The 26,477-nt window shown below is 37.2% G+C and overlaps 1 protein-coding gene and 2 long non-coding RNA genes across 3 annotated transcripts; all 3 read right to left on the bottom strand.

Moving 5' to 3' along the window:
- Window positions 1-505: 505 nt before the first annotated feature.
- Window positions 506-12,352, bottom strand: lama3 (laminin, alpha 3). The gene is made up of 24 exons (XM_079350424.1): window positions 12,328-12,352; window positions 12,132-12,245; window positions 10,541-10,705; window positions 10,315-10,466; window positions 9,846-10,052; window positions 9,575-9,723; window positions 9,323-9,485; window positions 8,412-8,539; window positions 8,175-8,325; window positions 7,965-8,069; window positions 7,744-7,877; window positions 7,539-7,656; window positions 6,996-7,130; window positions 6,770-6,912; window positions 6,551-6,673; window positions 6,324-6,468; window positions 5,829-5,947; window positions 5,502-5,682; window positions 5,043-5,192; window positions 4,793-4,952; window positions 3,936-4,063; window positions 1,870-1,963; window positions 1,682-1,795; window positions 506-1,162 (listed from the first exon to the last, which is right to left on the bottom strand). The coding sequence occupies exons 1-24, from the start codon at window positions 12,338-12,340 to the stop codon at window positions 1,020-1,022; spliced, it is 3,234 nt and encodes a 1,077-aa protein (XP_079206550.1). The 5' UTR covers window positions 12,341-12,352; the 3' UTR covers window positions 506-1,019.
- Window positions 12,353-17,427: 5,075 nt separating this feature from the next.
- Window positions 17,428-18,125, bottom strand: LOC306828429. The gene is made up of 4 exons (XR_013779742.1): window positions 18,089-18,125; window positions 17,879-17,995; window positions 17,642-17,796; window positions 17,428-17,555 (listed from the first exon to the last, which is right to left on the bottom strand). It is a non-coding gene; the product is annotated as an uncharacterized lncRNA (long non-coding RNA).
- An 815-nt stretch (window positions 18,126-18,940) lies between these two features.
- LOC306828755 lies at window positions 18,941-25,346 on the bottom strand. The gene is made up of 3 exons (XR_013779778.1): window positions 25,199-25,346; window positions 19,262-19,361; window positions 18,941-19,017 (listed from the first exon to the last, which is right to left on the bottom strand). It is a non-coding gene; the product is annotated as an uncharacterized lncRNA (long non-coding RNA).
- Between the last annotated feature and the right edge of the window lie 1,131 nt (window positions 25,347-26,477).

Here is a 26,477-nt window from a genome sequence, read left to right as displayed (position 1 = left end):
AAGTTGATGTGGCCTATGTGAATTAATAAAAAGTATGTTGACATTGACAAAACAACTGCATCATCCCCAGGTGATGACAGTTCTGAAGTCAAGACAGTAACTTGGGCACCTAACTATTCTACGAGTTCCCGAGTTGTTGTTGCAACTTAAGAAGGGTTTGAATGCATTTTACCACTCGGACACTCTTTGAATCACTCTCTGAATGCAGCAGTTTGAATCAGTTTGCATGTTGACCATTTCATGCTGCTCTTAGAATAACACAGTTTTTGCACACCTTTCTTTCTTTAAATTCCCTTTTAGTGTGTTTAATTTTATAAAACCAAAATACAAAGTCTTTTCTTTAATAAAAAAGGACAAAGTGTTTTATTTTATAAAACAGAAGTGTTTTTAATTGATCCCAGGAAAGTTGTAAATATCATTATTTGATTTTACAAGACAATATTTGCAGAACAAAACACACAATGTAAAAAAATTGTGATTAGAACTTAATTTTAAAATACGACAAACACAAGTTAATGATGTTCTATCCCATATATGCCACATAGATTATTTGGGGTGGATTTATTAGAGCCTAGGAGTATCAAAATTGGAATCAACATTGATTATTTTTTTCATTAAATGTAACGTAAAAAATTAGGAAATGGGTTTTGTTAGATTATTTCTTTGTTTTAGCAATGCTTCTTGGCGATAATTTTTTATACCATTGGAAAGCCTGTATATTTCCCTTTTAAATGTCGCCAAATTTGTAAGTAACCTGCATTTGTGGCATGAGCAGCAGAAATGATTATGTTGGTTGTGCCCATGACAAACGTGCCAAATCATCTCTTTTGTGTCATGTTTATAAGTCCCAGAAAGAGATAAACAGATGCATATCATATGTATCTAATTATTTTTTTTGGGACTGGTGGTGACTGGTGGAGGGTTGATGTGGGAGTTATTTTTGAAACTCTTGTAACTGCAAAAAGAACAAAGGTTGTTTTGAAAAAAACAAGTTGGTATGTCATACATTGTTAATGTATTTATTCTGTCGGGCATCCTTTGATGGTCACCAGATGAACAGATCTGGATCTGTTCTCAAAAGAAACAAGAAGTCCGTTCAGCTTCACTTTTCTCAAACAGCCAAAAAATGGAGACGACAGTGAGAGTTTGTGATTTGTTGTTCCTAGAAGAAGAAAAAAAATCTCATGTGTTTAGTATTTTTGATAAACTTGCTTTTTCCTGAATGTGAAATATTACAATTATGTATTAATCCTGATTATAAATGTGTTTACAGAGCAAACAATCAGAGGTGAATAGATATAGATATGTAAATAGAAATTCAATTTAATATTTCAATTACTATACTCCCATGTCTGGTTAAATGGTTAAATTAAATTATTTAGAACATAAATTAAAGGAGAAATTAAATAAATAAATAGTGAAAGTGAAAGCAATTTTAAAAAATGAATGAAATTATGTATGAAATATTAGTTAATGATAAAAAATTGACCCCTTAAGTACTTCATTTAATGTTTTTACAGTAATATTACTTTTGGTTATTTTGATCCAATATTAATGTGCTTTTTGAATATATGCGTTATTTTAGCAATTACCTCCTCTATATGTATGTGTGCAGACATGTTTTCATAAACTTAGTCACCCTTAGTCATTTTCCTAAATGTGACATTTTTTATGAACATACCTCCGATATAAAGATCTTCTGGTGTAGCTGAGCTCCAGGTGGATGCAAAGGGTACTCTTTCCTGTTCTAACCTGGAGTCCACCTCCAGCTGAATCACTTTATGTTGTCTGGACACTGCAGGACAAAATCATGATATTGTATAATCTTTTTATTATCAGATTTTAGAAACAATGTCACCAAGAAGTTACCTGTCACCAGGTGAAAGTTTCCATCACAGAGGCTTTCAGGTGGAGTTACTGACAAACTCACAGTTTTCATCCCAGCTTTCAGTCTGACACCAACCTTTTAAAAATGTTGAAAGTATAAAACATCAGAGTATGAAAAAGTCCACAGAGTACATTACAGAAATGTGTGTAAAAATCACTGCTAAAAGCAAAACAAATAAAAATCCCATTGAAGGACATTTCAAGCGACTGATTGTGTGCAAAGCTAACTGAAGCTCATGACACAATTGGAGACTAATAAAAAATACAAAATCATTGCAACTCCAAACTGAAAAAAGCAAACATTTAAGACTTACTCTGCAACATTTAAAGCAGATATTTAGAACAAAACAAATGCTCTCACACTTCCCCTGCCCCTCCTTTTCTGTCTTACATTGGAGACGTCAGATGTGCTAATAAACATAGGAAAACAAGATTATGTGATCAATTTTAAGTGACGACAAAGCATTCAGTTGGTACTATCTGTTTTTCTTTATAGGCGAAAGAAAGCCTTTTCTTCGGTTTGTAGTTTGTTGATTCTGCGTCATGGGATGACTCTGTTATAGTGCCCTTTGTCCCTGTGCGAGCCGGGCTTTCTATATTCACTCGCTTCATAATTAAGGTAAAAAATAAGAGGTTCACATAAAATAACATGTCTGTTGTCATGTTTAAGCCTCTGAGTGAAACATTAAACAAACTGGAGGAAGCGCTCGTCCCGTCAGTGAACACAGAGCTCAGAACAACAAAACTAGAGGGAGTTTGATTTCACTCGATTTACTAGACTGATCAGTCTATTAATGCTGCACTACTTTCTACCTTTATTTCTGACATTGTAACTATAAATTTAAATTCATAATTATTGTTAATTTTTCTCTGTCCATTTCTCTCTTCCTACATCTCCCTCTTTCCCATTTCAACCCCAATACAGTTTCTGCAGATGGCTGTTCAACATGGCTTTTGAGCCATCCAAATCCGATCCTCCCTGAAATCTGATCAGAATCTGATCTTGACTGACTGTCAGTATTACAAAATGCAAGTGGCCAATTCAGATCTGCCTGTCCGTATTGACATGGTCTGATTCACATTAATTTCTATGGTAACAAGTTACACTCAGGAAATACAACAGCAAAATGGACGTCAGAGAAGTGTGATTATTTCTGACGCAAACAATCCCCACAGGCTTGTTTTACTCCACGTTTGTTTTTATTTTTGCTGTTTTTTTCCACTGACCAAAGTTCTGAGTTGCTGGATCTTCGTTGTTGTTATTGTCAATGTTGTTGCATTGCGTTGCGAGTGACGCAGAAGACATTGAAGCGATCGAGACGTTCAGATTAAGTCGGATACGATTTGAATCGCATTCAAAACCACCTGGGTGTGTGATTTGAATCATATTTTGAAAAATCGGATATCTCCACTCATGTGGCTTTTTGTGTCCAGACTGGCAAAAAAAGACAAACCACGTAAAATCTGGATGTACTAAAAATCTGATTTGGCGATGCAATGTGAACAAGGCCCATGAGTCTGGTTTGGATTAAGTTTTTTTTTTTTTTTTTTACTCTTAAAGGCCACTGTTATTCTGCTCAAAGTTACTCAGTGCCTTGTGAGTGACGGATTAATGTTGGGTCTTTGTAGAAGCCTAACCTTTTGCAAAGTGTCATTGGTTTTGATTTTCAGTTGTTCATTGATTGATTTTCTTTCTAGGAAGTCATCACTCCACTGTTTTTTTACAGAGGGTATATTTGATATTCAGAATGTTGTAAATAAATATTATTATAGCAAAATATTACTGTAAATTTTGCTTAAATGTCCACAACACAAAGACAAATTGTTCATTTCCCTCAATTGTAGATAAGTGGGAGCTAATTTTAAAATGAAAGATGTAGAAAAGATGTTTGTGTTTAAATGTTTTGGATAAACAGAAAAGGCAGTCAGAGGAATAAAAGTCATCTAAGATATATCAAAGTAAAAAATCTTGACTTGAAGACAGTAACACACACTGTCTCTGCAAGACATTCTGTTCGTTTTTTTGTTGGATTACAATAAAGTTTCACCTTGTTTTCGATCAGGAACACATCAAAGCTGAACTTGTGACTGGAAACATGGAAGAGAAGACCTGTCAGGTGTTCAGGTCGCAGCTCGAAGCTCAACACAAACTGAGAGCTTAAAGTGAAGAAACGGTCTGTAACAGAAATATAGCTCATTATTTTTAGGTTACCTGCTTGTTCTTTGTGTTCAAATACACAACTGACAGACTAAAAAGATAAACGTGATGCAAGCTTGTAGAAAATGTGAAGTCAAAAGTATTGGAGCTTGTCCTACAGACTGGCTGCAGTATAGGTCATCATTTTCTTTCCATGTTAACTGATGAGACATCAAAAAAAATCAAAACATACGTTAAATACATTTTTAAATTATATTTATCCTAAACATAGTTTATATGTTTTTAGTTAATTCTAATTGTGCTGATGTCCAAGTGTTATTTTTTCTTAGAATATCTCTTAAAATTTGTAATGTGAGACATTAAAAAGGAGCAGATGTGTCAATGATTGACAGCTCTAAATGCAGCGGTTTTTCAGATTAGCGAAGAGATGGTGAGAGGAAACATGGTGAACACTAACCAAAGAGGCATTGAACTTTACATAAATTTGAGCATCTGCTTCAAACAGACACAAGAATCTAAACTCACCTGAACGACCTTTGACCTTTTATCAGGAAAGTAAATGTATGTTTTGATAGAGGAGGGGCATTGGCCACCAGACATTCTATACTACATAGAACCAAAATGTGCAATATGTCCGTGCCCGTATGAGGGGTGTTTTGAATTTATTTTTGTACAAAAAAGGAGATGGAAACTTGTCATCCAACTTTACATGGAGTCAATGCATCGGGATCTATGAAACTTTCAAACCTTTCACAATATGACCTCCACCAAAGTAAGCCCCCGTTTCTGTGAGCATGTCAGAGCAAGGTAAAGTTCTGTGTCTTCCCTCTGGCTCCGCGACTGCTTCTTCATGCATTTTAAAATCCCGCACACACCCGATCACACTGTTCATGGGAATACTGTGACCCTGAGAGAGTACAAGGTGAGACAAGAGACATAATATAAACATAAACATGTAACAAAGCTGCAAAATAACTGTCTGAGCTTTGATACAGACTTTTGTGGCTCTGCCGGTTGGGTCACCTCCCAGGTAAACAGGGTTCATCAGCTCCAAAGAAGATCCCTCATTGTTTGACAGAAGTCCATCGGTGACACGCACTCCATCGACCAGAAGGTGGAAAGAGCTCCTCTCCACACTGAAATCCACCTACACACAAACACACAAACATTTATAAACAAGCTGTCATACACTAAGCTGTACAGACTAGACTAGACAATATTCAAATCTCAACTGATTATAAAAGTAACCACAGTACAGTTTCAACCGACTGACTAGAGTTTTTTTTATCTAAAAGTGCTGCAGTGTAGCTTTAAGTGCCATTTTATCATAGCTAGCTATATGAAGTTCGTTGTCACCGACAGGAATAATTAGCTGCTAAGTTAATAGAAGATGCAAATTTAAAGTGGTTATAATTGCAAACTTGTGAGATGGACACATGCAGAAATAAAAACTTACTCTGTGCCAGTTCCCATCATTGCTCTTCTGCTTGTGCTGAATGATCCTATCATGTCCAAGGGACATCTTGATTTTCCCATTTGATACAAACAGAGCCAGCAGAGGGACAACTCCTCTCCCCACTACATGAAGGATTAGACCTTTGGATGACTTTGTCTTTATGTTAATGGAGAAATGAGGCCTTAGACACACAAGAACAAGTAAGACAGTTTTTAATTAGAAATCATGCTCATAACCAATAATGTCCAACAAACAATTTTTTTTTTTTTCAGACTAACACTGTCATAATGTTGGAACAGACCAATCTTTGTAAATGACGACAGTTACCTAAAGTTGAGGTCCTGTTGTGGCAGATTGTAGCTAAGCCAGCTATGGTCATTGAGGAGCTGATATTCTGCCCACTGTGCAGACTGAAGTCTACACCGATTGCCTGTTGCAGCTGGAGTCTGACACAAAACAGAGACATGTCATGCATCTATAGGTCATAGGACAGTTGATAGAGATGGCAATCTGGGAGAGCATAGTGGGGGATGACAAAAGGAGCCATGATTGTTCTTAACAACCATGGTTCTTAACCTGTTGCACCAGCTACGTGTAAGTTGTGCCTTAAGTTCTGGTATAAAGTCGACTCTAAACCCATGGAATCGTCCAGACCCCATTTCTCCCCCATACGATGCCCCTGCTTGGAGCAACTTAGCATCTGTACATGGGGTGCAACCTAACTGCTCGGCCAGTGACTACCCAATGCATCCACTGTACACAACAATACAAGCAGCAGGATAATTATTGCTGTGCTGTGGAGTTTATAGCTTTTTCACTTACAGATTTGTGGTTCTGCGGAATTTTCAATAAGTGTTCTGGGAAGATCTGAGTGTGTGGTAGAGGATGGAAATTGCACCGACCAAGGACAACATCGTCAGATAGTAAGAGTGAGCTCAGATCAGCAGGAATAAAACTCTTCTCAGACCTGTAAGATGTTGATAATCAACAATGGTCAATCATCTGAGTATCTGTTGCATAATGAAACATGTAAAGAAAACTTTCCAAACCTCTGTGTGTAAAGATTAGCTATGCAGCTTTTGAATTTCCCTCCATTCAAAATTTGATCCTCTTCCCTGTCATGGGTCAATTGTCTCGGAATCACTTTTATATTGTCCATGATGAGCTCCAGCCTGAAAAAAGAAACCAGAGAAGCTCCACTTGTGTGCAGTTTTTACATACAATTGCAAAATAGGCAGATTTCTCTGCAGAAGGAGGGCACATCTTACCCATTGGTCCTCCTCACTGCAGACAGGTAGTGCCACTTTCCATCATTATACATTTTATCTGACCTCAGGGTGTAATTATCACTACTAAATACTACATAACCATCACCCAGGGACAGCTGCAGGTCATGGACAGAGGTGGAACCCTGGAGGAGATCAGACATTATTAATACATTATCTTAATGTTTTGATTCTTACTTGAAGCAGGGTGTGAGTCCTGCAGTTTCACCTGAGAGCTGCTCCTGAGAAGAGAAGCATGTCTGTCTGTTGTCCTAAAGCCCACAGAGACTGTAAGCGGCAGTTTGTCCCAGTTGAACAGAGAGTCAGCAGACAGGGCTGAAAATAATGTAGCTGCATGGACTCCCTACACAAACAAAGCATAGTGTCAGATTTCATATATTGAAATTCTGTGGTATTAATTTTTGTTTCTTCTTCCAAAGCTGAGTGTAAGCAGACATTAAAAATTAGTTCATTCGTTTTACCTAATGACTGATGTGTCAATTGTCTGTTTTTCTAATAGAGGTGCACCGATACCACTTTTTTGCAAAATGAGTATAAGTACTTACATTTGTGTACTCACTCACTGATACCAAGTACTGTTACGAGTACTTATTAATGCCACTGAAATGGAGGCATACCTTTGTGTTTAAGATGATAAAAGACAGATAGGCACACAGATTAAAACTGGGACTAAAACTGGGGAAAATGTAAGTTAATGTTCTAGCTTATGCATGAAGCGAAGATCAGCCATGTGTTCTGTTTCTTAGGTTACCAGTAATGCGATTGGACATCCAATACTGACACCGATCGTCCGGTTGTACTCAACAATCTGAGCATCTGCTGACAGATGATCCACACATCCTCTTAGTGGGGGGACTGTGATGTTGTTTCTAAGATTCAAACAAAGACAGGAAACTGAACAGAAGGCTTAGATGATGAGCCAAATCTGTGACTGTTGCTTGTTTCTGTTCTCTTACCTCTGCCTGAGCTCATCTGGTAAACCCCCAATGTAGTAACTCCTGTAGTTTGTTTGAGTATGATCTGTCAAGATCTGCTTTAGTCCAAAGTGCACGATAAATTTATCATCAATAGTGATGGCCAAGGATTTATCCTGAAAGAGGACAAACAGTATTAATATAAATTCATATTTGAATACAGAAACTTTGCACAGCTTGATATATATTTTAGAACATCTTACGAAAAGAGACACGTTTTCGTCACTCTGAACTCGGATCTCTTGACCTGCTTGCTGCCCTTGAAGTACCAGGAAACCTCTCTCCACAGAGACACTAAAAAAAGAGTCCTGGGACAGACAAAACACAATTCTCCTTTGATCAATCTTTTTTTTTTTTTTGACACATCAGTCATTAGGATTTGTTTTAGGAAGTCTAACTCATAAATATCATACTTGATTCCCGATGTAGAATATCAGGGCGTTTGTCTCTCTGCTTGTTATGTGAAATATGAACAGACGTCTCTTTATCTTGTCCGGCTCTTTTATGAACGCCAGGCGGTAACCTGTTCCCTCATAATAATCAGATACCTCCACTTGGGGAATCCTAAACATGTAAAGAATGTTTTCATCAGTAAAGGTTTGATTTGTGTCCTTGAACTATGAACAGATGTATATTGAAGTTCTGCTTACTTCACAGCAGATTGCTTTGCTTCGAGATTAACTGCACGCTTGTAGTTAAACAGAGAAACAGCAAAGTCATTGATGTAGGAGAGTTTCATCGCTCCTCTGAACTTGGGGTAGTGCAGCTCAACTGGAGGCTGAATGAATCAAGAGATATAAAGATGCAGAACATTTTAAAAATACACAAGTGCTATAAGAATATTTGAGTAGTTCTATGTATGTTCAGATCTTTGCTTTAGTTATGAATGTCCCAATTTTTTTTGAGGATCACATCCTTGAATAAATAGACCAACAACCATCAACCTCTTTCTGCAATCTGTCCCACAAAATTATGACAAAAGCTGATGGGATGATCTTGAGATCACCAATGAAAACATACAGTATCTATTTCCTACTGATATGAGATAGAACCAGACCAATCACAAGGATGAAGGCAGGATGAGATGAATTTGTTTTGCTCACAAGCTGAAGCTTTTTAATTGGTCAAGCATTAGTAAATGTCCCTAAATGCATTAAGAGTGATCAGACATTTGAAAAGCTTCACCGTTAGAGAAAATACAGTTATTTTGTTGTCTCAGAAAAATATACTCAGATAATAATTTGTAATTAAATACTTAATACATTTGACACATACAATATAACCCTCATGTAAGCCTCTACCGGAAATATCTTTCAGCTGCCTTTCTCTTTAAGGCCCACCTCTCCACATGCTCACAAAGTTAGTACTAAATGCTTTAACATTCTTTTGGCCTAGTTAGAAAAATCTTGACAAATCATGGAAACATGTACTTATTTTATTTCCATGTATCCTACTCAGCCCAAGCTAGTAATAATGCTGGTAATACTTTCTCAGTTTAAGTTTTCTTCTTGTTATTCCTTAATTTGAAGTGAAATACATCTGGTAGACAGTAACAGGTTACCGTGAAGTTCTGAGGATAGCCACCCACGTAAAAAACCACTCTGTTAGGATCTAGTTGGAGGACTCCGATTGTCGTGTTTGGACGGTGGCGTTTAGGAGAGACAATTAAAGGTTTCTGTGACATGATCTTCTGCGTGATGTTTACTTCAGCGTCTTGGTAAACTCTGCAGAGATGATTTGTGAAATAGGAAGGCTATAAATTCTTAAAAGAAACATTTATAACATACACATATCTGCAATGAGTCTGAAGTACCTGTGGAAGATGACCCGGTCAAATTCTGATTTGTCATTTGTGGTTTCTGTGATTTGATTGGTCTCCACCTCATGCACAACTCCACCCAACTGATAGACACAAACCAACACTTTGTTTCTGATTGCCATCCCAATGTAGTCTCCAGAACCCTGTGGAAAACAGAAAACCATGACACATATATTGAAGATGGCATACTATGTCCTTTCAAATAATAGTTTTATAACTGAAAAATACAAATATAATTCTTTATTTTAGTTGAAAGTCGACTCACATTCTCACTGCCCAGATATAAAACAAAGAAGCTGTGATCTCTGCGTTTGTCTCGACGTTGTCTACGTCTTTTGTCGGCTTGTGAGGGATGGTGCGGTTGGAGATTCAGAAGCAGATCGATGGCTGTAAACGCTCTTATGTCTTCAAGGTTTCTTGGAGCATGAAGCTCAACGTGGCTCTTGCCGTTGAAAGTGGTCACAACTGGGAGCTGTTAAAAGTTTTGAACCATCTAAGTTAGTCTTCCCAAAAACAACAGACAACCTAGCTGGTCAATGAAGCAAAAGGGGTGAACCAAAACAAGGATATATTGGGTTGGATACCAAAACAAACAACAGATGATTCTTCATTAAAAGAATCAGAAGTAAAAATATTTAAAAAATCGATCATTTCTATTTATTGTATAGAATGATAACATTATCAGCCTGAAACGAAGGACTGTAGGGAATACATGCTTAAAAGGTATTCCTCACCCTGTTTACAAAGTTTCTCGTCTCCTCAATGAGTTCCTTGATTCTCCTGATATTGCCTGAAATGTTGCCAATAGGGGGCGCTGTCCCACTTAAAGCCTCAACTGTTGTGATTTTAGCTTTCAAAGCAGGGAGGGCTGTGATCAAGTTCTTCACTGGAACAGACAGGAAACTATTTAAATGAATGGAAAAGTAGTTTAAAAAAATATTTTGACAATTTAATACTCACGTGTCAGGTCAGCATCAGTCAACGTGTTATCTGCATTGATCTTGGTTAAAGTGATTCTGTGCACCTCTTGGCTGATTCTCTTCAGTCTCTCCGTCATGTTACTGACTGTGGATCTTGATGCAGATGCATCTGATTTTGCAGACTCCATCAGAACAGCTGTGTCATCTGAAATCGTGAGTATTAAATTGTCAAAATATTGCATCTGATACAATTCAGATGCACTAATTGGAAAAATAAGGGTTAATTCTAATTCCATTGTTAAAAAAATACTAATACTGTATATTTAAAGATTGAACTTAGCATGTGCGTAATTAGCCAGCTAAATTAATAAAGTCTCCCTCTCTAGTCTGCCACAGACTTACTAGTTGGTTAAACTAATTCATAGTGCTGTCAATTGGATATAAAAGGAAATCACAATAAACCACTAAATTCCAACTGTAAATCATGAATCACATTTTAACTGCATGATTAATATTCCTTTATTCCCCATTTAAAAATATTCATATTTGTACTGTCAGCTATTTTACTGTCAGTTTTACTTCAACGTAGCTATTTGGAAATAAGGTAAGGACCTTCTGGTAGATCAAAGGTTATGACAGATTAAAAACTAAACAGTTGAAGAATTTGATAAGACTAACAAGATATAATTTTGATGTGTGACAATGAAATAAATGTGTTAATGTAAAAATACAATGTTCGTAAGTTTTGTCAGAAGTCATTCACTAAGCTAACGTTAACACACACCTCTCAGCTAGCTTGATGTAACTTCAAGAGAGACTGTTTTAACATTAGCACATGCACTCGCTACAGTTTTACTTACTTAAATTGTCAACCGAACTTTCTGACAGGTTGGGTTGTTTTTTTTAGTAAAATTGGACATTCAAAGATGCAGCAGTGTTGTTTTTACCATCACTGTTACTACACAGAGACTTTGGAGGCAATAAAAAAATGAATTCATTTTTCCAAACCTTGATTAATCAAGATTAACGCTAGCCTGTATGCATAAACTGTTAAAAAGCCATGGTCATAGATCTCGAGATTCTGCCATATACTGTCATGCTGGAGTGACTAGTGAATGGACAGCAGCTCATAGGAGCAGTGCAGGTTGTCAGTATTTTGATGTAGACAATGAAGATTAAGTTGAACATAAGGTGTTTTCATATGCACTCCTGAAAATATCAGAACATTTAAAGAGGACTGATTTTCTAATGATGCTGTGAACATGCACCTTAGGAGGTTCAGAAGGGGGGTCGGGGGGACTTCAAAGGCAAGACATGATGTAAAAAGAACCATACAGAAGCGAAGGGATAAAATCGAGTCAACTAAACAACGCTATAATGCAAATATTTGCCTTCATATCAATGCTATTTCTATTTCCATTATAAACAAAACAGCAGAAAAGAACATACTGGAGAACAGAACAATTCACATAACAACCATAAAATTTGTTTTATTTTTGAGTTTTGAGAAATTCTATATTTTAGAGTTTTCTCCTTGAAAGTCTCTTTAGTTAATTTCCAACTACAAACTCAGTAATAATAACGTTCTGACAATCTGATACTTCACGCCACCTGTCACCTGTTCCACTGACCTCTTCTGATGTTTGTCAGGTTGTTGTTGACGATCAGGATACCTGTTCTCAGTAATTTTATTTTTTCCTTTTCCTTATTCACATCCTGCTGACTCTGTAGTGTATTCAAGAGCACTGTTCAAAAGAAGAAGAAAAAGGTAAAGACATGCAACATTTAAAACAAAATATATAGTGTGATGTGATAGGTTTTACTCACTGCTGAGCTTCATTGCATCTTTTAATACATGAGAGGAATTATCTTTGAGAGCTGCAGCCCTGTTGGTTAGACCTCCCTCCATCATGTCCTAGTTATTGGAAAATAAATCCTTTTTCATTATTATTATTGTTTTACAAATATGATTTCTAGAATCACCAGGGAATCCCTACAAGGAAATTGGAAACAGCTGAAATCCTGCAAACAGGTTTTTCCAAAAAAGTTTCTCACGTCATGGCCACAGATCTATTGCAGATTGTAAACATGTCTCTTTCCTCAGGTGTCTCCCCACAGGCACTAAAAACAGCAGTCATCAAGCCACTATTAAAAAAGAACAATCTAGACAAGTCAGTAATAAACAACTACAGGCCAATATCAAATCTTCTGTTTTTCAACAGTTAAACAACTTTTTGACATTGAGCAACTGTTTCGATGTCTTCCAGTCAGGTTTTAGACAAAATCACAGCACTGAGACAGCTCTGGTCAAGGTGTTTAATGACATCCGTTTAAACACAGACAGTGGCAGAACCACAGTCTTAGTTTTACTTGATCTCAGTGCCGCGTTCGACACAGTTGACCACAATATATTACTCGACCGACTGGAAAACTTGGTTGGAGTGTCTGGGACAGCACTAAACTGGTTTGAGTCCTATCTAAAGAACAGGGACTTCTTCATGTCTATAGGTAACTTCAAATCTGAGCAAACAAAAAATACTTGTGGAGTTCCCCAAGGTTCCATCCTGGGGCCTCTTTTGTTTAACGTCTACATGCTTCCAGCTCAGATTATAAAAAACAATAAAATTAGTTATCATAACTACGCAGACGACACAAATATATATTACAATGTCGCCAGGAGATCATAGTCCTATCAAAACACTGGGTACATGCATAAAGCAAATCAATGAGTGGATGTGCAAAAACTATGTCCAGCTGAACAAAGACAAAACCGAGGTTGTTGTTTTTGGAGCAAAGGAAGAGCGACAAAGAGTCAGCACACAGCTAGAGTCAGTTAAACTCAAAACTACAGACCAGGCAAGAAACCTGGGCGTAGTGATGGACTCAATTTTAAAAGCCACATCAACACAATTACAAAATCAGCCTACTATCACCACAAGAACATTTCAAGAATTAGAGGACTTATGTCCCAGCAGGACCTGGAAAAACTTGTCCATGCTTTTATCTTCAGTCGTCTTGATTACTGTAACAGTGTCTTTACAGGTCTGCCTAAAACATCAGTCAGACAACTGCAGCTGATCCAGAACGCTGCTGCTAGAGTCCTCACCAAAACCAAGAAAATGGATCACATCAGTCCAGTTCTGAGGTCTTTACACTGGCTGCCACTCTCTCAGAGGATCGATTTTAAAATCCTGCTGCTGGTGTATAAAGTGCAATGGTTCAGGGCCTAAATACATAAGTGACCTGCTGATTAACTACGAACCGCTCAGACCACTCAGGTCGTCTGGTACAGGTCTGCTCTCTGTCCCCAGAGTCAGAACTAAACATGGAGAAGCAGCCTTTAGTTTCTATGCTCCGTATATCAGAAAACTGCAGGTCAGCTGAATATCTCAGCTCTTTTAAATCAAGGTTAAAGACCCACTTGTTTACAGCTGCCTTTAACTAAAATGTTTTAATAAATGTTTTAATCTTTTACTCTGCACTATAACTTTTAAATCCTTTTATATTCCTCCTTAAATTAATTTTATTTGAATTATTATTACTACAAATTTTAAGTATTCAATAATTTCAGTATTTTTTATTTTTTTTATGTATCTTTTCTTTCCTCTGCCATGATGCTTCTGATGTCTTGTGTAAAGCACTTTGAATTGCCTTGTTGTTGAAATGTGCTACATGAATAAACTTGCCTTGCCTTGCCTTGCCTTGCCTTGAATGGTTGCAGCCCTTGAGTCCAAATTTCCCCAAGGCTATAATAAAATGTATTGTATTGCATCTCATCGTATCTTAATATTAACACAAATAATGCGCTAGCCTTGTAGCACTTTCCTAAGTACTCAAAGACGCTTAACAAAGAATAACAGCAAAGCAAAACAGTAAAAACAATACAACGAAGAAATAGTCCACAAGAAGGATGAAAACAAAGTTTGTAAGTGGTTGTGTTGTTGAAGATGTGAGTTTTTGGTACCCTTCTGTTGGGGTGTCAAGTATATTGATCCAAACCTAAAAGGTGGAGCTAAACACTGCAGTCCAACAGACTGCAGGTACGACAGAGAGGCATTAAAAGACAAACACAACGCTGCCATGTTTAAATACCCATTTGATTGTTGTTTTTTTTCTAGGGATACCAGTATTCTGCATCAGTCCAATACCATCTTCAAGAGACAACCCCCATGCTGTAAAAATAACAAAAGCTCATCTTCTTGTAAGTGTTTTGTAGATCTATCTATTTAGAGTTGTGGTCAAAATAATAGCAGTGTTTAGAAAAGTGAGTAAAATTCTAAATCCTTAAAATAGTTTTATTTCCATAAAACACTGCACATTATATTCTACATCAACACATGAAGAAACATGTATCAACATTTTTATTACTTTACAAAGAACGAAGAAAAATCAATATTGGGCTGTTCAAAAAAAAAGTAGTATCTGAATTTTTCATTACAAACTGAACTATTTACTTGATAAACTAAAAACATCTTGAGGATTTAGCATTCCTGTGATTCACTGAACTCTTATTTAGTTGTATAACCACGGTTTCTGAGAACTACTTCACATCTGTGTTGCATAGAGTCGACAGGTTTTCCAGCCCACAATGATTTGACAACATTCTTCTGCATTTATTGGTTTTGCCTCAGAAACTGCATTTTTGATGTCACCCAACATGTTTTCTATCGGATTATGGTCTGGGGATTGGGCTGGCCAAAATCTTTGCCTCAATAATTGCAAAACGATTACAAAATGTGTTATGTGCTATTATTGTTGAGGTCCAATCAGGATTCGTGAGTAAAGACATGTCTGAAACAATATCCGGCTTGTTTTAGATTTCATTGATTATTCATTTTTATGTCCTGATGATAGTTTATTTCTTTTTCTTGAACTTCTATAAAGCCTTTGACACAGAACACACATAACTTTATATTTCTAACTATTGAGAGATTTGGTTTTGGTGATTTTTTCTGTAAAGCTGTTAACGTTGTACTCCAAAGGCAATAGCTCTATCAGATTAAAAAACGGGACATCGAGGAGATTTGAGCTGTATAGAGGCATCCGGCAGGGCTGCCCTGCCTATATCTATTCATCTTATGTACACAACTTCTTTGTAACCGTATTAAAAATAATGCTTTAAAAGGCATTTCAATTGCAGAAAGAGAAGTTATCCAGGCAATACTACTTCATTTTTAAAAAATGCCAGCCAAGTGCTATCAAAACAATAGAATTATTTTCCGCAGCTTCTGGGCTCTGCTTAAATCTGAAGAAGTGTGAACTTTTTTCCCTTAAGGAAAGCGATACCTCCCAGGTTTGTGACATACCAATCAAAGATAAGAATACTTCTCTGGGGATAACTATAATGAAAAATTTGGAGGAGACATACTCTGTAAACTTTAATTTAATTAGTGATAAGACAGAAAAAGCTTAATCAAAGCTATCCCCTTGTTTGTCAACAAAAAGATCTGTAATTCCAATGATAATTTACTTGAACTTTTTAACACTTTCTTGATTTTACAACCCTTAATAATACTTTTAAAATAAGTTGGATAAAGCATTTTCTAAAAAATCCTACATCTGGTTGGAGGGGTTGAATATCTACTCCTGTGATTATAAAATCGAAAAAATGTCCTTAATTTTATCTCATTTCCACAGACAAATGCTCTTAGCATGTTCGATAACCTACAAACATAGGTGCTTCATCTGGAATAGTCGGTTTATTAAATTCAAGAATAAATCTTTATTTTACAAAACGTGGTTCAATAATAATATAATTCTAGTTTCCCAACTACTAAATGATAAAGGAACATTGCTGAATTATTCTGAATTCTTTCACACTTTTGGCATTCCAATCACCCCAAAAGAGTTCGCAATTGTTATGGATGCCATCCCATCTGGTATTTTAACTCTTTCTTTGGACCCAAAGTTTACCTCAGTTGGTGATATATGTTTCGCTACCACAACGGGGAATAATAATGTTAACATTCTCTCTTTATTCCAAAGAGAGGTCCCCAGTACCCCTAATGTTATTCCATAATGGTCTAATTTTGTTGACAACCTGAATTGGGGAAACATCTGGAAAACTTCCTTACAAATACCTCCTTACAAATAAAGTAAGAGAAGTGTCTTTCAAAATCATACATAGATTATATCCTGCTAAACAATATCTCCTTAGGTTTGAGCTTATACTGTATGCGTTAACTTTTCTTTTTCTGAAATGTGTCCTGGAACAATGGTACACTTGTTCTGGCATTGTCCCGTCACCTCCACTTTCTGGAAAGATCTATCCTGATACATTACTGATAAACTTGTCTCTGATTTTTCTTTGTTTTAGAAAGATGTATGGTTTGCTATGACAACAAAGGTTGAAAACAGAATTAATAGTAAGTTAGTTAATTTGTCGATCATTTTAGGGAAATTTCATATTCACAAGATTAAATTTAATTACTTTAAACTTTCTTTTATTGCTTTTGGTGGGGAAACAGAACAGTACATCAAAACCATCTATGATTCCAAAACTAAGAAATCTGCTAAAACCATTCAGTTATGCTATATTTTTAATGTAGGGCCTATTTATTTGAAAATCTCCCTGGCTAGTATTGTAATTCTGTATCAATGACTCTGTTTGCTTGTTCCTTCCGCTCCAATACATCAATTGTATTGTAATTGTAATTGTAGTTAAAAAAAAGAAAAAAGACTGCCCTCTGGCAGGAAGGCTTCCTAAGAGCTGGCCAATCAGAGACATGGTGAGGAGGCCCTTAGAGGGACAGCAGGTCAGCATTTCAGGCAGAGGCTGATTTAGTATTTTTTTCTGATAAGATAAATAATTGAGCCGCAAATCATCCAAGCTACTTTATAGGTTTCACATACTGACAGCATGAAAGATGAAAAATAGGGTAATACGGAGTCTGTAAGGAGTTTGCGAGTGAGTTACCTGTAAGACTCGATCAGTAGATGATTTGGATTGATGTGCTTCCATTTCTGCCTTTTCTGAGACATTGATGATGTTGTTATAAGCTTCTGTTTGCATGACTCCGAGCAGGTCAGTGATGTTGGTTTTATCACAAAGTATTCTGTGAAAACATCATGTATCAATTTATTCAGCACTGGTTTAAACTATACTGATCTTTGTCCTGTACCTCCCCTGCTGCACACTCACTGTTGAATCTCTGCTGCCTCTTTGCTGAGCTCCATTGCGTGTTTCTCAGCCTTTGTAACCACACTCACCTTCCCCAAGAAGTGAATGTAATTTAACTTCTTAAAGAGTTCCAGTTTGGCACCATCCATTTGAGCTGAATGATTCAAATCAAAATCCTACAAAACAAGAAACATGTTTTTTTTTGGTACATTCCGAAGCTTTGTGATAGAGTCACAGTTGTAAAAGAAGACGTCTTACTTTCTTAATTTCCTCAAGCATTAAAAAGATGGTTGTAATGTTCTTGAGCAGATCTCGAGTTGTGTCCACCACAGGACAGAGTGTATTTTGATCTTTCTGCAGCTGAGTGTCAAGATGCTGAATAGAATAAGAAATGATGAACAAAAAATAAAACAATTGTGTACAAAAACACCCTTATGACTCTACTTCGTCAGAGCTTTATGATATCACCTCCAGATGTTGTAGGAGAGTATAACCCTTCACATTTAGTCCTTTTATCCTGTTCACTCTCCCCTCTGCATCTGACAGCAGCTCAGTGGTCTCTCTCAGAGAAGAACATGAGGCCTTCAGAGTGTCCGCAGTCTGATTTAACACATCAACAGGGTGTGACATGTTGCTCCTGATCAGGTCCAACACTGAAGAGAACATACATGGGAGAAGTGTTGACTCAGTCTAAACTGTTACATTGATATAAAAGGGGGTTATATCGATGACCATTACTATCAATTTTTATTTTTATTCTGTTCATGTTGTCACCTTACAAAAAAAGTAAAATTAGAAAACAGTTTAACCAAAGCAATCTGAATAGACAAAAGGAGTGCTGATGAAGAGCAGTCTTTTTCAAAGCGGGTATACTGACCCCCCCAAGGGGTCGCATGGAGTGCTCAGAGGATCCCAGAAACTAGAAAGTGAAGAACTTTTCAGTCTGTCCGTTGAGATTTTTTTTTCTGGTCATCATCTTTAAAATCACCACTTAATCCCATACCACGTTCTATTAACTGTTTACACTATATGCTATCTTCAATTTTGTAGATTTCTCTTTTGTAACTTGCAGTTTGTGTAACTTTTCCCCTCCCCTGTTTTTTTTTTGTGTGCCTTTTTTCTTTTACACTAAACAGACCAACCGTGACTGTGCTCTTCGCCAGCTATACATTTGAATATTTGATCTTACCTTAAAAAAGCGTCTGACCAGTAAACAAAAAAGCTCTTACACGTGTGTGCCTGCATCTGCTCTCTGTCAGTTCCATCTCTGTGAGCTCTGCAGCTTCTTTCCTTCAAGCGCTGCACTATCCGCTCAGCCTCCTCCATCATGAAAACTCTTTCTTCCTCCGAGAGAGCAGTGAAGTCCTTGGTGTTCACATCGATCTGATTTTTCAAATCTAATAAGGCAAGAACAGAGACACTGGATGAGACATATGACTATAGATCACTCTGACTTTCATCATTATTTAAGCTCTTTAATAAATTCAACACAGTTCTAGGAATTTTTTGGATTTGTGTCATAAATTAAACATGTTATGTTTCATTCTTGTAATTTATAATATGAAGAAAACTTTGGAAGTACACCTACAGAACGGTGTTGTTCTGGGTAAACATGCATATTGCATAGCTATATATGTGTACCTGTTATTGCTGTGAAGAAAACTGCAGCTTCAGAAAGAAAATCCTCTACCCCATTCAAAATCTGCAAGACTTTCTCCACATCTGATACAGTTTTTAGAGTCTGAAATATTAAGAAAAGTTTGATAATATTGTTAACAACTTCAACCATTGGAGTCTCCTTCGTCTTTCTTATTTGCTTCAGAGCTGTGGGGTTAATTGATTATCGTGGCTGAAAACGATGGGACAAGATGAGAATGTGGATCCAATTCTGGGGCCAAGCGTCTGAATTTCTGAAAAGAGAAACGAGACAGAGAGTCAGCAATGGCGTTGTGATGACCTGGAATGTGGGCTGCCCTGATAATGAACTGATGTTCGGTGGAGATAAGCGTGAGTCTGAGCATGACAATGGCGTTATGACTAGTGAAGGTGAACGACCCTTGATGATTTCGACGACTGCTGTGTTATCCGAGTGTATGAGAATGGATTTTCTTGACCATTCGTGCCCCAAAGAATGGCAGCTACGATGATGGGGTAGAGTTCGTGAAGTGCTGATGAAGGAGACCTGGTTTCGGTATTTTATCTCCGAAGGCCAAGAGGAAGCGAACCATCTCCCCCTGTAGTAACTGCCGTAACCCGTGGAAGGAGCTGCGTCTGTGAAGACCTGGATTGGGTAATGAAGTTGCCATAGAAAAAGAAATACCATTCCAGGAAGACAAGAACTTTAACCACATGCGCATTTCCATCTTACATGCGTTGTCGATGTCTACTCTGTCGTGCAAAGAGGGAGTAGCGGCAGCGTTTGTCAGGAGGCTGGAAAGAAAAGTCTTTGCTTGAGGTATGACACGGATAGCATAGTTGAGGTGGCCGAGAAGAGCTAGTAGCTGACATTTGGTGCATCTATCCTTCAAAACATCCTTGGAAAGGAGCAGAAAGATATGGTGTATTTTCTCTTTAGGCAGTGATGCTTGGAATAAAACTGAATCGAGAGTGATTCCTAGGAACTTGAAGAAAGTTGAAGGCCCCAAGGTTTTCTCTTTAGCGAGCGGCACGCCTCGTTAGGTGAAAGCTCTTGTGAGAGTAGTGAATGCAAACTTTGGTGGAGTTGACGACTAGAAAATCATCGAGAAGATGCATGACTTAAGGAAGTCTGTAGTTGTTCATTAGGATCCAATCCAGATCTTCTGAAAGTGAGTCGAAGATTTTTGGTCTGCTTCTGCATCTGAATGTTGGGCACACTGAGAAATAATAGACCCCTTTCCAGTACACCCCAAAGAAGGATGGATGAAGAGGTAACACTTTGAATGCACTGGTGATGTCTGTCTTTGAGAGCCAAGCTCCTTGGCCTGCTAATCAGATTAGGGTGATAGCATGGTTTATAGTAGCATATTGCATGGAGTAATATGGACAAGGGATGACACTGTTAATGCTCGAGATGTGTGAACCATGTGGGAAGGAGAGGTCCACGATTAGCCTCCCCCCCCCCCCCCCCCCCCCCCAGTATTTCAAGGTGACCACGGCTATCGGAGTGATTCGGAACACCGAAAAAGGTGGCTTCACGAATGGACCTATTATGAAACCTTTGTTAACCTCTTTTGGTGTGATGACAAAATGATGAAGATAAGGTCCAGTGCAAAATTTTTGGCGTTAAAATTGCATACGAGAGAAATATTAGTTCAATGCTTAAAACACAATTGGAAAACAGTGGAGACCAAAACAGGCAGTCTTGCATCACGTCATTAGCTAGGCCTGTTAGCACACGTCAGCCTGCTAATAACCAAAACGATAACTGGAGATATACTTCCATAACAATTTTTAGAAGGAGCTTCAGAGAGCTCAGGGTGTTTGTTGAGCCGGAGTACAAGCTACCATCAGGGAGAATAACAGGTACGAGACTGTACTTTGAGAGTGTTAAGCAACACAGTACGAAGTACATATACCCTTCACTGCTGTCGTGACCAGACCATTGCTTTCTGTTGTTGGCTATTTATTTATATTTATCTTTGAATATTGTATGTTTATGTCATTTTACAGGAATAATAGGCATACAGGCATTTACTGGATGTTAATGTCATTATACAAGCATTTACAGGCTGATAGAATATTAGGCCTTTTTCTGCTTATAATCAATGTGTTCACTGCAATAAAATTTCATCACCCAGTCCAAAGGAATGGTTTGATATCTACAGTTTGAATGATGTTTGTTTACATTTACATCATATCAGTTATTATATCATGTTTTACTCTAAGTGTTTTAATCTAATTGTTTGAGATTTTAGTTCAGAGGTTAAAGGTATTCTGTGAAGAGGGCTCGCAGAAGTGAGTGCACATTCCAACATGTGTTTGATGTGGCCCTTTAAACTGAATCACTCACCAAATCAAACATAGGTTTAGTTTAAAGCCCTGAACAGTTAATCACTCACCCACTTTTATATAGGTTGAGTGAGCCTTGATTCTTAATTACCTAAATTGTCTTCTCTAAAAAGAATTAGTTAGTTGACGAGTTGTCAGGTTGTGATAAGAAACATGTAGGAAGTGTCTTCCCCTACAGATTGGAGAAAGGATTCGGGAGTATGATGCACCAATGAGAGAAGCGGAACCAAACATCAGGAGGCGCATAATCTGGAAAGCTGCCCAATCGGAGGAAGGAAACCGCACATTCTCAAATGCATAATTTGGTTAGACATTCTCTGTCTAGTGTATAAAAGGGTTCAGGGAAAGATAGTCGGGCTCAGACTTTGCGAACTGACCAGGTATATGTCTGTTGTCAGGGACACAAGTAAGCTACAACATCACCTGCTGTGGTACCAAAAGACTTACAAACAGAGACTCCTCTCGGAAGTAGATCTGGGAGAGCTATAGTGAAGCCTATAAGGTTAAACTTGTGAAGAAAAAAAGACTGAAACTGAACTGAATTCAAAGAAAGTAAAAAAGCTAAAAATGAAGATAGAAATGTTCCAAGAAAATGTGTAAGGATAAGGATAATCTTTATTGCATAATCTATATAAGCACTAAAGAGCAAAGCTTAAGAAATAAGTAATACTAAGTTACATTAAAATAACCTATGAAAGTGCTCATGTTAACAAGCTCCTTCTTAAAGAAGTTATAGGAACAGACCTTTCATCAAAGAAGCAACATAATCCTCCAAGGTCTGTCAAGACAAAGGCAGTCTACCCTTTGTTCTCGAGAAAGGGGAGATGTGGTGTTATTGTTATTTGATAATAATTGAATAGCTGTAGTAAGAGTTTGTTATAGAGACCACTAGAGGTCAGTGTTGTTTAAAACAGAGATGCATTGTGGGTTTCAAGTCAGGCTAAATAAACAATTCATGCATGTTACAATCGTCCCAGTACTATGTGTTCCCTATGGTGTAAAAAACACGACAAGCGGTGTGTTTTTTGAAGTAGGCAGATATCTGTTAGGAGTTTTGGAAGGTGGTTGAATTTTTTTTTTTTTTTGCCTGAGAGCCCATTCCATGGATATTCCAGGAGACAAACTTTAGTGTTGACATATTGAGAGACTTATGGATGTGTGTGTGTGTAAGTGTAAGTGAGACAGCCTGCAGCATGAACAAAAAACAGAAAATAAACACATTTAGACTCACAGAATAAAATTGAGGTAGCAAAAAAAGAAAGAAAAACACTGAGTCTGACAAATATCAAACCACCAAGCCTACTGAGCCGTGCGAGACGGGGGTGCAGGTGTATAATAGATATATAATGTTAGTTAGACTATGACGGTAAGTATTAGTGGAGCTGCCGATGCCTGGAGTATGTCTAAAGCGAAAGGAAAAAAAGATGTGATTGGGTGGATGTGTGTGTTAGAGATTGTGTGTTTGGTGAGGATGTATGCATGTTGTGGGAGATAAAGTGTGTGTATTTGGCAAAGAGACAGGAGGGAACTAGTATAGCCAGGGGGTCATATCCTTATTGCAATATAATTGTCCGTCAATTTAAAGCTTGTACACTGAGAATACTGCCCTTTTCCCTTCTTTAACCATTTGTTTTCGGATGGGGAAAAGCTGCTTGCGCCTGTCCATGATTTCTTTGGGGAAATGATAGTTCAGTCCAAAGTCTGTTCCTTTCAGCTGCCTGCCCAGTCGTTGAACCAATTCTTTTTGTTTAAAATGTTTGAATTTGGCGACAACTGGACGGAGTCGGATATTATTCTTGTTTTTCGGACCCAGACTGTGAACGCGATTAAATGTTGTTGGAAAGTTTGAGTTGTTTTGCCATGAAATCTTTTAACTTCTCTTTTGGGGTCATCTGTGGTGCGTTCAGGGATGCCTGTGAAAACTAAGTTGTGTCACTTGCTTGATGGTCCAGAATAGTTTTCTTTATTATGAGCTCTTTTCTCATAATTGCAAGCTAATGTGTGAATTGTTTTTTCTTTGGTGAATGCAATGAGCTTCCATATTTTGGTGTCTGCATGGTGAATTGTTTTTGCAATCATGAAATATTTGTATAGTTTACCTTCAGAGCCCCAGCACAACATTTCTAATGTTGCAAAAAAACGTGGACATGAATAAAGTCGAAGAGGAATACGTCGGACATTGTATGTTACCTGTTACAGAACAGATGATATTAGGATCCTCATAAGGCAATCAAAACGAGCACTTTATTTAGTATTTTGTTATTTACATCAATACATGTGTTTCTCTGACAAAATGGCACCATTGATGGCACTGCATTATTTTTCCTCATTTAATCATGTTTCCCCAAATCCATGACTCATGACAGCAGTTCCTCTCTTCTCCACCAGAGGGGCGTCCTTGACATACAGTAGACATATTGTTTTCCTTAATGGATCACAATTTCTACCAGAAGTGCACCGTATGGTGTTTTATTTCATAAAAAGGATTTCGAAAGGGTGCTAAAAGTTAGTTTCTCACTCCCCAAGTTTAGTTTTTGGGGTTCCCTGTTTTATTTTGTAGTTTTTGGTCCCCATGTTTCATGTCTAGCTTTGTGTATTCACACCCTTGTGATTGTGAACCCCTCTCTAATTGTTTGACCTATTACATTAGTATCACCTGTATCTGATCACTGCAGTGTGTGGCCCTTTCCAAATAGCCACAGTTCAGTATACAGTGTATACTTTTCAGTAGACTGTACCCTTTTGTCACTCAGTAATAATGTTTTGGGTCCACCTCAGTATACTGGACATTTCAACATGGATACTAACTTTCGGGTTTTATGCAGTATGGATCGGATTCATCCTTTCAGGAAATGAATTGTATTTTACCACCCACAATGTTGTGCAACATGAAATGTAAAACACCACTTCACAAACGCTTCCAAATCAAAACAAATGAGTACTAATAAATTGAATATATTTTTAATCTAGAATTAAAGTCTCTACTAAAATTGATGCTTTTAATGAACAATAAAAAAAATTAACAAACATCTGCATCATTATCAAACCTTTTCCCCTCTAAATAATGGTTTCCATATTTATGAATGCATCTTTATTGGTTCATTTCATTAATATTACTGTTTTTCATTTGTATTTTCATGTATGTACTGTACGTTATTTTATAATTGAATCTGTTTTTTTACTTGATTATTATATTGTTTTTTGTTAACTGACTGTATATGCACATTACGCTTCTTGAATAAAGCCATTGTTGCTTGTAATTAGTCCTGTAGTCTTCTGAAAGGTGTGGTTGTTCTTGATGTTTCCTCCATTTCAAAAGCAATGAAGAAGGTACAATGTGGTGTTTTGTACCTGGAAATTTCTACAATTAAAGGTAAACCCATAAACCACTTTATCTCGTTTTCTCCACTGACATAGCATCTTATTATTCCAGTAAAAGAACTGGAGCTTCATACACTCACATCAACATGAGTGACTTTCCAGTTTTAAGAGTAACAGTTAATAATTTATAGAATGTGTTTTCTGTGCAGTTATCGCCTCACTTAAAGACATTTTTGGGGGAAATGTATGAAACTTGATCTCCATTACCTGATTTCCACCTGCTGTGCAGTTGCTGAATGAAGGGTCACAGAACTTCCTCGTGCTGTGAGTCTTCTTATCAATCTCATGAAGTCTGTCATGCATGTGCCTACATGTTTTATGTTTGTCAGAAAGACAAACACAAGGCAGGCAAAGCAATAACAACCAAGCTGCACTGCAAAAAATGAAAGATTTCCTCCGCTTCATAATCTTTTCAGGAAGAGAAGTGAGTGTACAATATCAGTGGAAAAAGTCTACCTCTCTTTCAGACAGCTCCACCTCCTTCTCCCGAGGTAAACTCAGGTGAACCTTGGAGCTGTTTGTGTGACATGCATAAAGAAAAGCAAGATGACATAAATCCATGCATGTAGTGTGCTTTTCTTTGAGGGCTGCTGCAGAATTGGGTTCAAGGTTTAACAAGGTGTGGCTTGGAGCATAGATAGTACAACGAATTATTATAATTTACAGTCTATGGTCTGAAGTCTAAATGTGTGAGCTATATTTGGTCGAACAATGCAATGTGGAGGGCAAGTGACTAGTACACAAGAAAATGTTCATCATTTTATTCCATTGTATTTAAAGATAGAAAACAATGCAAGGATATGCAACAAGGAAAAAAAAGAAGAAATATTTATTTGTATTGAAAATACAGAGCACCTTCTTTTGTACATCTGTGAAACCAAAACAAAAAAACTATCTCTCTAAAAATGACATTTATTCGCTATCTGCCAAGAACAACAAACATTCCCGTAAAGAAATACTAAAGTTTTGCAGTCTTGAGAGTTAAAAAAAAGAACATTTCATTTAGTATCTTTAGTACGTAAGTGATTTGTTTAGAATTAAAAAGTTATCTTACTATACTTTTATATTTTGGGTCATTGGTCATATAAACCTACAGTTTCTGACCTCTTTTTTTATTTTATGGCTTCTTGATTGAAAAGCAAAACTAAAGAGATATCGCAAAGAGGTTGTTGACATAAAATGTAGTTTCATTATCTCTCTGGACTTTCAGCTGTCATTGTCTTTGTTGTTGCTTTTTACGAGGAACAGGTAAATAAAAACAGCTGTCAGAATCTCAATATTCATATGACTTACAACCTGGAATATGTATATCACAGCATTGGACGCCCAAGACCAGAGCCACAATATGAAATATACTCCCTGATTTATTGAATGTAATGTGAAGATTTAAAGATACAATGGAATTGGATAATGGTAATGTTCAAAGCAAGATTTTGTAGCATGTTGAACAGCAGAAACTGTGGCCTTTTTTGTTTTGTTGAAGGAA

This window comes from Symphodus melops (assembly GCF_947650265.1).
Source record: "Symphodus melops genome assembly, chromosome: 8".
Classification (NCBI taxonomy): domain Eukaryota; kingdom Metazoa; phylum Chordata; class Actinopteri; order Labriformes; family Labridae; genus Symphodus; species Symphodus melops.
The sequence above is the reverse complement of the archived record's forward strand: the minus strand, read 5'-3'. Positions and strand labels throughout refer to the sequence as shown.

Excerpts from the sequence above, each read along its gene's own strand:
- lama3 (XM_079350424.1), bottom strand. Across the intron at positions 8,070-8,174 it reads TATTCTACATCGGGAATCAA|GACTCTTTTTTTAGTGTCTC; the intron begins GTATGATATTTA and ends TGTCTGTCCCAG. Across the intron at positions 1,163-1,681 it reads AGAAGATCTTTATATCGGAG|GAACAACAAATCACAAACTC; the intron begins GTATGTTCATAA and ends TTCTTCTTCTAG.